Source organism: Muntiacus reevesi, chromosome X (genome assembly GCF_963930625.1).
Source record: "Muntiacus reevesi chromosome X, mMunRee1.1, whole genome shotgun sequence".
Lineage (NCBI taxonomy): Eukaryota > Metazoa > Chordata > Mammalia > Artiodactyla > Cervidae > Muntiacus > Muntiacus reevesi.
Window position 1 is genome coordinate 71,324,042 of NC_089271.1, and position 11,281 is coordinate 71,335,322.

General features: G+C 33.2%; 1 protein-coding gene across 1 annotated transcript; it reads left to right on the top strand.

Annotated features, from left to right (window-relative positions):
• The first annotated feature begins 3,788 nt into the window (after positions 1 to 3,788).
• TENT5D (terminal nucleotidyltransferase 5D) lies at positions 3,789 to 4,961 on the top strand. Its single transcript, XM_065916738.1, has one exon. It carries the CDS (start codon positions 3,789 to 3,791, stop codon positions 4,959 to 4,961), a length of 1,173 nt encoding a protein of 390 aa, XP_065772810.1.
• Positions 4,962 to 11,281: the final 6,320 nt, after the last annotated feature.

Sequence of the window (11,281 nt, forward strand, 5' to 3'; positions counted from 1 at the left end):
AACTTGAGATGTGGGTCTAGCTAGAAGAACACAGCAGCATGGATTGAAAAACCCTCCAAAATCTACAATCTGGCATACAAGGTTAGTAGCTTCAATTCCCTAAGCAGTTATAAAATGGTCAAAGAGCCCAGGAAAAGTTGACCGGAAAGGAAAGTTCGGACGATATGCTCATCCACTTTTAGCTGCTTCCCTCATGGGGACAAAGGACGCCTCTTGACATTGGCGGGACTGTATAAACCCCATGTCAGAATCCCCCTTCGGGTCTGCCTTAAGCAATATGAGGCACATCCATGGAACCGCAGAACCTGACAGAGCTATCACTCTGTGTTCGGTTGTACATCTTAGGCTCAGGGCACTCACACAAACAGGACACCTTAGTGTTACTAAACTGGAGGTTTTACAGTAAAAGAGCACTGGTTTCCTATCCAGGCTGTAACAAATTGCTTATTTTTGGTTGGTTTTATTTACATATAAAGGTCCTGGAAACTTTTGTATGGAAACTAATTTGATAACTTCAGTAATGTCAGTATAATAATGTGAATGATCTTTATTTTCAGATCATTGGTGATTAAAAGTAGGGATTAAATGAGGATTTTAAGCCTGGGGTTAGGCCATTGATTTATTTTTCCTTTTTACCACATCGCGTGGCTTGTGGGATCTTAGTTCCCTGACCAAGGATTGAACCCAGGCCCTCAGCAGTGAGTGTACATAATCATAACCAGTGGGTCACCAGGCAATTCCCTCAGACATTGAGTTTTTAACTTTTACCTAATATTGAACAGGAAATTTGCCATTACATAAAGAAAATTTTACGTTTATAAAATAAATTTGCATCTAAAAAAGGATTTGGGGAACTTATTTGTATATAAGTTAAAATGGCCTAATTTACTTGTGGTATTGTTAAAATATGTATTAAGTAAATGATTGAATTCCCTAAAGTCTTTACATGAAACCAGCCAATGTCATTAACTATTAGTTTTCCAGATTGAGAATTTGAGGATAACAAACTTCTTTAGCTTCAAATAATTCAGTGATATTCCAAGAAAATTAATTAGAAAATAAACACACCATTTCTTATTGCATATTCTGTCCTTCATATAGCATTTTGTTCTTTCCATTGTCCTAAAGATATAAAGTTAGTTTATACTACAAAGATAATTTCACTTGACAGATGAATGACCATCATCCAACGGCCCAATGTGTAGTCAGTTCGTTTATCTTTAAGGATTGATTTGGATATTGATATAGCTGATAAAATTGTATGAACATTGGCAATTACTGTGGTTTAAAATAAATCACACAACACGTTATGTGGACCATTTCATCACATATACTCTTTAATTACTCTTTAATACTCTTTAATTCATTTATTACTCTTTAATTAATTTAATACTCTTCATATTCATGGGGATACCATATAAAGAAACTTCTCACTAACACAGATCTGCCATTGCTTAACTAGCCTTTTGCAACATGCTTGGGCTGTCAAAGTTGGTTCTACAGATGTGAAATGTTGTTTTTTCATCAGTCGCTAAGTTGTGTCTGACTCTTTGCAACCCCATGGATTATAGCACACCAGGCTTCTCTGACCTTCTCTATCTTGAAGTTTTCTCAAACTCATGTCCATTGAGTTGGTGATGCCATCCAACCCTCTCATCCTCTGTCACCTCCTTCTAATCCTGCCCTCAATCTTTCCCAGCATCAGGGTCTTTTCCAGTGAGTCATCTCTTCACATCAAGTAGCCCAAGTATTGTAGCTTCAGCTTCAGCATCAGTACTTCCAATGAATATTCAGGGTTGATTTCCTTTAGAATTGACTGCTTTGATCTCCTTGCAGTCCACAGGGACACTCAAGAGTCTTCTCCAGCACCACAATTTGAAAGCATAAATTCTTTGGTGCTCAGTCTTCTTTATGGTCCAACTCTTACATCCGTCCATGACTACTGGAAAAAACATAGCTTTGACTATGTGGACCTTTGTTGGTTAAGTAATGTCTCTGCTTTTTAATATGCTGTCTAGGTTTGTCATAGCTTTTCTTCCAAGGAGCAAGCATCTTTTAATTTCATGGCTGCAGTCACCATCCACAATGATTTTAGAGCCCAAGAAAATAGTCTGTCCCTGTTTCCATTTTTCCTCCCTCTATTTGCCATGAAGTGATGGGATCAGATGCCATAATCTTAGTTTTTTAAATGTTGTCTTTTAAGCCTGCTTGAAAAAGTAAAAAACTCTCCTCTTTCACCCTCATCGAGAGGCTCTTCATTTCCTCTATTTCTGCCATTAAAGTGGTGTCACCTGCATATTTGAGGTTGTTGATATTTCTCCTGGCAGTCTTGACTCCAGCTTGTGATTCAAACAAGCCCAGCATTTTGTATAATGTACTCTGTATATAGTTAAATAAGCAGGGGGACAATATATAATTTTGACATACTCCTTTCCCAATTTTGAACCAGTCAATTTTACATATACAGTTCTAACTGGTGCTTCTTGACCTGCATATAGGTCTCTCAGGAGACGCGTAAGGTGGTCTGGTATTCCCATCTCTATAAGAATTATCCACAATTTATTGTGATCCACACAGTCAAAGGCTTTAGTGTAGTCAGTGATTCAGTAGATTTTAAATAAGATGATTCTATTTGCTATAGTTTTACTGGGGAAATATAAAACATAAAAGGCTAAATATTTAAACTCTGTTCTAATTGCTCCCTAGTTAAGCCAAATATGAATACTGTCTATATAAATCTGTCTTAAGCTCTGTGTAATTTTTATTTCTGGAATTCTGGAAAGAATGCGTAAACCCAAATCTGTGTCTATAATGAAATTAATTTACTAGGTTTATTGTTTAAATAGCTTTAAGAAAGTATTTGAAGATCCATGTAATAACTATAAATAACTATAAATGTACCTAATTAGATCATAATATAATTAAATTTAATTATATTTATAATGTTTATAATTTTAACTTCCTAATATTCCCCCAAGTATAAAATTTTCTGAGCATGTCATATTACACATCTGCAGAAAACAAAATTAAGAATCTTATGCTTTTGTATATAATTGTTCTCATTTTGGAGACAAATGTAGTAGTAGCATTTGTTTTTTTGTTTTTTTTAATGACATTCTTATATTTTCTTCAACCAGCATTTCTTTAAGAGCTACCAGGAACATAGAAGAAGTTTTGCATTAGGTACTCTCCTTACTCTCAAGCAATTTAAGGAGTTCATACTATAATAACGGACTTCAGTAATTTTCTTAAAAATGAAAGTAGCAATATATATATGAAACAATAATAGAATGATGCTTTTGGATTAAAAATTCTATATATTGCTTTTAAATATTATGCTGTTCAGTCAGTTGTGTCTAACATACACAGACATGCTGTCTGATCTCACTTTAAATTCATGACAGTTAACCTCTATTATATACTACGGTTGTCATGTGAACAACATTTATACCACCAAATATACTTATTATAGTGTTTATGAAGAACGATTGAGAAAGCCCACAATTTCACATCAAAAATAATTACAACTCTAACAAATCTGTGAGAATGTTTGTTTATATGAACCAATCAATCTAACAATTTTGACACAATCATAGTTGCCTTTATTTCACTTATAGATTTGAACACAATTAGATGCACTGATAATTTACTGTCTAGTATTAGTTTGGTTTATGTTGAAGGTAAGTCTGTACTTAACTTTTCATATGCTTTAGCTAAACATTGATTTCAAGATGCTAAATTTCTTCTCAATATTTTGCTTACTTTCTAGTTGATCTACTGACCTCATAATGTCTGAAATCAGATTCAGCAATCTCACTTGGGATCAAGTTATAACACTGGATAAAGTGTTAGATGAAGTAATTCCAGTTCATGGAAGGGGAAATTTCCCCACATTGGCAGTAAAACCAAAAGATATTATTCATGTTGTGAAAGATCAACTGATAGAGCAAGGAATTATTGTTAAAGATACTCGATTGAATGGCTCCACAGCAAGTTACATACTTGCAAGCCACAATGGAATCAGCTATAAGGATCTGGATGTCATTTTTGGTGTTGAACTACCAAGTGATCAAGAATTTCAGGTTGTTAAGGATGTAGTTCTAGGTTGTCTATTCGACTTTTTACCAAAAGGTGTAAAAAAGGATAAGATCACCCTGAATACTATGAAAGAGGCTTATGTGCAGAAGATGGTTAAAGTTTGCAACAAGCATGATCGTTGGAGTCTCATCTCTCTGTCAAATAACACTGGAAAGAATGTCGAGCTAAAATTTGTTAATTCACTCAGACGACAATTTGAATTTAGTGTAGATTCCTTTCAAATTGTCTTGGATCCCATGTTAGATTTCTACAGTGACAAAAATGGTAACCTAACCAATGAATGCTATCCTGTTGTGGTAGCTGAAAGCATGTATGGAGATTTCCAAGAAGCAATGACACATTTACAGTACAAGCTTATTTCTACCAGAAAACCTGAAGAAATTAGAGGTGGTGGCCTTCTGAAATACAGCAACTTGCTGGTTCGTGACTTTAAACCAGCTTGTGAAGCAGAAATCAAGACCCTGGAACGTTATATGTGTTCTAGATTCTTCATTGATTTTCCTGATGTAGCAGAACAGCAAAAGAAGATTGAATCATACCTCCGCAACCATTTCATAGGTGAAGAAAAGAGCAAGTATGACTACCTCATGACCTTGCATGGAGTTGTGAATGAGAGCACAGTTTGCCTCATGGGATTTGAAAGAAGGCAGACCCTCAATATGATTGCCCTTATGGCTTTAAAAGTACTTGGAGAACAGAATATCCTACCTAATACTGACAACGTAACTTGCTTTTATCAGCCTGCTCCGTACTTTGTTGCTGAGGGAGGATACCCTACTTACTATGTAACGTCTGGACAACCACCTATACTCTTTCAGCCATGCCAACCACTTCACTTTCATGTTCCAAATGGTATGATTTAAAAACACAAACACCCACACACAATAGAAACTTTGCTTTAATTAAACACCTTCTAGAAGCAAGTTTCCAAATTTATGCAGTTATCAACTATTTTTTATCATTTATAGCTTAAACCATCATAGTAAATACAATATCATCTATGAACTGACCTTTTTAAATGATTTTCAAATGTTACTGTTTAGAGATGGCAACTTTCAAATATTGTAGACCACTCAAAATGATTTTCAAATCTGACTGACTACTTATGACTCAAATTTGCTATGACAAATACATTGGATATGACTGAATGAATATTTGATTAAAATATGAAAGAACAGGCTCATGTTTTAAAATCCAGAGGTACAGGAAAGACCAGTGCCAACAATTCTGTATTCAGTCAGTTCCTTTGCTACCTTTCCTTCATTTCTTTTTCTAGTGAATAGTACCATCAGTGAATTTTCAATGCCTAACAAAAATGCCTAATTTCAAAGACAACAGATTCAGAAGACATTAAAATCCTGGACTTTGCAAGCATATACTTTGTTTCCTAATTGAATTCATTTGGATACAAACTCTTATTATAATATTAAGGAACACTGAAAAAAACAATTCTGTATAACACTGGACGTTAGTAATTTATCAACTATCAGGTTGATTTGTGGATCTGAAGAAGAATACACCCAGCTGGACAGCCAGTACTGTGACCATTTATACAGATTTCTTTATTTTTTCCCCCAAACAGTTGAAAAGAATTAAAATGACCAACCCTGAATATGAAGTTTTCTATCATCATCTGGTTAAAAAAAAAAAAAAAAAAAAAGACTCTAAATGTGAAAAAGCAAAAAGCTGACAGAGGCTTTTATCCATGGCATTTACCATTTTTATGACGAATATGACCAACGTCTTAATATTTGGAGATTTTAGTGTTAATAAGTAAGTGAATATATTTTCATTATTACTCACTGAAGCTTTTTTCCATTTTGCCCTTACCAAAGATGTTTCTAACATGACATTCAAGTGCCTCCTCATGTTGAGATTTTGCATAGTGCTGGAATTTATTCAGCAATTTTATATGTTCAAGAATCTGAATATCTACTCACTGTATCACATATTCTGCTAGCAATATGCCAGTGGGAATAAAGCAATATTTTCTTCCTACAATGAAGAAAAGGATCCATGACCAATATTACCTGGGATGACAGGAGGAGCTGTCCTGAATGAATATAAATAAGACCCTCAGATAACTTCACTATTTTTACTTGCTTCTGAATTTTTATTAGTTTCCATCTCAGTTTTCATTGGCCATTACAAGTTTTTCCATCACAGCATGGTCCAACAGGCATAGTCTGAGAATTTGGCACTTAAACGACTGTGTTGAATCCATCTTCTCTGTATTACGTTATTGGACTCGAGAAGTACACCAAAGATGGCGTTTTCAAATATCCAGTATTGAGATGCTTTTTACCACAGTAGCTTTGACCATTAGTATATTTTTAAAGAGTTATATTAAAATATATATATTCATATATATGAATATATATAAATACTATATATATCTCACAAGCATGAAGCTTTAAAACATTGTATGTATTCAATTCCTTGCTTGGGACAAATAAAGAATTTACAAATAGTATATTAAAAAGAAAATTCAGTAGTTTATTGGCGATGTAATGTATTGGCTAAAAATGGCTGATCTTTCTGTCTTAATATACTCTTTAGTTTTTAGTTAATGAGAGTGCTTGTATGTAAAATTGATGGATTATATGCTATATCAACAGTACCCCCCAAAAAAAAAATTTACAAGATGTATAGGAAAAATATTTAAGAATTAAAAGAACTATGATAGTGATGAGTCATGGCTAAAGATTCAGTATATTCCAGAGTAACATTTTATGATGAATAACAGAATTTTGAAGCTATTTGGAAGCACATCTTATCAACCATGTGCTTCCTTAACTTCCTTTGGTCCTACTGAGTTTAAACCCCTTCCCTAAAAAGTGAATTCCCTATGATAGTCTCCTAAAGCTTTAAATAATGCTGGAAGAATGACCTGAGAGCTTCATGTTTCCTCCTAACGTGGCAAGCATGTGTTTCCATTATAGAAGAAAAGCTTCAGAACTGGCATTTTAAAAGTTCATTTTTTTATTGAGAGGGAGCCCATATTTGTTGAAGGAAATGGTATCACTAAAGAGAAAGCTACAGCTTTATCTCTCATGGTTTCCTTCATAGACACCATCATCAAGCTATGCTGTGTTCTTTGCTCCCAACTGAGCAGGAAAACATATATTTTCATTAGTGTGTGAGCATCTCTCCAAGATTTGGCTAGTTGCCTTGAAAAGCAGTTTTATTTCATTCTGTTTATTAAGATAATAAATGGAAAAGCTTTTTATAAAGAAATGAATGCCAGCCTCATGGCCTAAAGGAGTTAATAGAAGTTACTTTAAATATAACTCTGTAGCATGTCTTCCCATTACAAGAGAGAAATGGTGGTGTCTTTTCCTATTTAATTTTATGTAAATTCAAGGCTGAGTCTTGGCTCAGAAGTTGTTTTTTCCCCCTCCAGAATACTAACCAGAACCAAAAAAAGAAAACTTTCTGATATACTTCTAGTATCCATATCAGTGGGACACATTTGGTGTAAGTTAATGGTACATATTTTTGAAACTAAAATATTCTTGCATTTCACAAATATTTACACAAAGTTCTATTAGTGGAGTATTTGTAACTTTTAAATTCAGAGATATTCTAATGGTGACTGATGTCCAGTTTAGTTGAAGAAAACTGAAAAGAAAGATTAATTATTGTTTAAATGAGAGCCCAGCAAAATAAAAGAATATCACAGCTAGAAAAGTTGTGAATTTCTTTAAGAAATTGGGGAAACTCCTGGACCTAAATCCCATTTTTTAATATTATCTCAGAAAGATTCTGTTAAAATACACCCAAACTAAAGAGATTTTAAAATTTGTCTTTAGCCACATTTTAGTTTTAGCCATTGATAAAGATATCAATATGCAAGATGCCTGAGATTTTATTAAAATTCCTTTCATTCCACGGATCTATTATCTGAAAATATTCATCCAAGTTATGATATATAATGAGAAGACTTTTGAAGTTTAAAATTCGTAATGCTTTTCAAAATTATATCAATATATGCATATAGCAGTTCCATTTATTGAGGATTTTTAAAAAATAATTAACTGTAAGTTAACATTAAAACAGGATTGGGAGATATGTGGGACTACAATTTGGTAAATATTCTTATGAAGTCTATTGTGGCAAGGCATAGAACCCAACATTTTAACCTGCTTGGCAATTTATTTTCTTTACCATTATAGAAGAAATACATTAATTTTGTTTTGAGTTCTGCTGTTGTTTTAGGAGTTATATTTTATATGTTATAATGATAAAATTTAGGTAATAAGTATTGGAAATTGTATTGCTAATCCACTGCTTCATTTATTAACATATTTCCAGCATGTGTAGTTTATTGTGATGTCAACTCTTAAGAGAACAGTTTTCCTTGAATTTTTTAAAGTTTGAGCAGAAATACACTATTTTGAATATATGCTATCTGGAAACCAACTTAACAATGCATCAGGTGATCTTTAAGCTCTATACATTGTACGTTTTGTTTTGCTTTGCTTTAATATGGAGAAATGTAAGGTTATTTTTCACACAGTTATTGTGTCTGCATCAATTATATTAATGTTTGAAACAGCAACAGAAACCCCTATTTGTTTAGATTTAGCTCTTAAAAGAGCAACTGACAATTTCTATATGATTTTGTTGTACATGTTCTTTCTATGACCCTTCAAAAAAAATAAAATAAACTTTCTATTCTAAAAAATGAATACCATATTGATATACCTCTCAGTGCTTTATGGCCAAGATGTTAACTGCTGTAAATGCATAAGTGACTCTTCCAAGAGAAAAATGTCTTGAGAGGGCCCTCTTGACAAAATTCTCTCTTATAACTCCAAATCAAAAGTGATGGATTGATTAACCCTGTTAAATCCAATTCAAATACTTTCATGATGATTTATGAAAATTTGCATTTTATACATTCTAGACTGGTGATAGAATTTGACCCATTCTTTAAAATTCTAATAAGTAGTCCATTTTCCTTGTAAAGTATAACAAGTCATGCTGGTCCTTCAGCTCGACAAGAGAACCTAAAGTTGAATCTTGTTTTAACATTGGTGCAGCTTTGGAAATATCAGTGGGGTAGATTAGTCAGCATGAAAATAACAGTAGAGAGTGGTATGTGGTTCAAGTGCATGTGTGCTAAGTTGCTTCAGTCATGTCTGACTCTTTGTGACCCTATGGCCTGCAGCCTGCCAGGCTCCTCTCTCCGTGGGATTCTCCAGGCAAGAATACTGGAGTAGACTGCCATGCCCTCCTCCAGGTATGATGGTTCATACTACTATCTTATTCAGCAATTTCATTTTATCATAGGACAGTATTTTTTAAAAGCATGTCTCTATATAGAATGTGACTTCAATCCCAAATTAAAAAATAATAAAGATATTGTAACATCTTCAGCTATAAAAAAAATTACATACATGTGTGTGTTAATCACTCAGTTGTGTCCAACTCTTTGTGATCCCTGTGGACTGTAGCCCATGAAGCTCCTCTGTCCACGGGATTTCTCAGGCAAGAATACTGGAGTGGACTGCTATTCCCTTTTCCAGGGGATCTTTCCAACCCAGGAATTGAAGCTGGGTCTCCTGCATTGCAGGCAGATTCTTTACTGGCTTAACCACCAGGGGTAGTAGTCACTTCTAAATGATTCTGTAAAATAAAAACTGGTATTAGATAGCCATTGACATTTAAAATTTGTTTAAAAAAAATTTTGCCAGTGTTCACCTTCATCCAATAAAATTCAGTAGTCAACCCAAACATATTATGGATATTTGAATAAAGAGGATTGAAAATAATGTTTTTTACACCTTACATGTGAACTCCTCGAACAAAATAATTTCTACAAAAATTATTTTCTTTATGGTGTACAAAGTTTTCTAGGGTAACTTTGGGGAGCTTATTAATTACATGCCTTCAAAAAGCAATGATCACTCAGGCACTGAACACCAAATAACTGTCTCCATGCAACTCCTCCAGATTTATTATCAAGTAAAATGCTTTCGGACAGTGCCTGCAGGTAAAAGTGTAAGTTAGCAATTTTTAAGGTGAAAAATCTGCTTCTTTTAAAAGCACCTAAATACTTTTTAAAAATAAAAAAACATCATCCTCTTCTAGGTAAATAATATATATACTGAAATAGAAATCATGCCAGGGAGGTTATCTGCTTTAGAAATGTAGAAAACTATATTTAATATGTTGTAATAGACATATGAAATTCAGTAACCGTTTAGTCAAGAAGACTTTCTCTGTGTAAGGGATATGCAAATAGTAATCCTGACAGTTTTTAAAAAGGGAGCACATTTCCTGATGAGCAAATTTCTAATTCCTGAAGTTTTTCTTCTGTGTTTTCCTCGTTTACTAAAATGGCATCCTTCTGTACTCACAGTGATAAGATGTAAAAAAAAAAAAAAAAATGAAGTCTAGGGGGAATTTATTACTGTTTATATTACCAAAAGATAAAATGGCACAACTTCAAGTTTAGTTCTATTGACTCAGATAGGATTGTGATGGTAGATGGTCACATTCTAGAGAATAAGATTTTCCTAAGTGCTTTATGGGGAATCCAATTTTAAGACTTCTTGTTCTTCAAGATGTCTCTTAACTAGAATATATTAACATTTTGACTCAAAAGCCATGATTCTAGAGATGAGCATTGACTTTTCAGTTCTTAAAGAACCCAGGATTTCCAAACAACTGTGTGTGGAGAAATCACTTACATGGCTTACTATATCATTCAGAGTTGAGATTGGAATAAATTATAAACTTTTTTTTTAGTAAGAAATAGTCAATATTATTTTAAACATTGTTATGTGCTCCTGTATAATTATTGGAAATTTTTTAAAGTTAGATAAGTTGCATTTTAATTAGTACATATAAAAATTTTGTCAAACCAATCAAACTTTTAAAATCAAAATCCACACATCAATTTAGATTCAATGCATAAAATTATATTTTAAAGTATACAAACAAATTTTTAAAACCCTATAATTAGCCTCCAACTAATAAAAATAAAGGAAAAAATAGATAAAATACAAAATAAAACCCTATAGAATTAATACTATGTTGAAGCTTCATTAATTATAATGTAGTACCAGGTTTATTGAAAAAAAAATTAGTATATTTCATGTATTTCACTCAGAAATATTAACCATTTTCCAATAAATATTGGAGATAGCCTGTTGGATTGTCTTAATCTCCCAGA

Excerpts from the sequence above, each read along its gene's own strand:
- TENT5D (XM_065916738.1), top strand. The coding sequence starts at position 3,789 with ATGTCTGAAATCAGATTCAGCAATCTCACTTGGGATCAAGTTATAACA.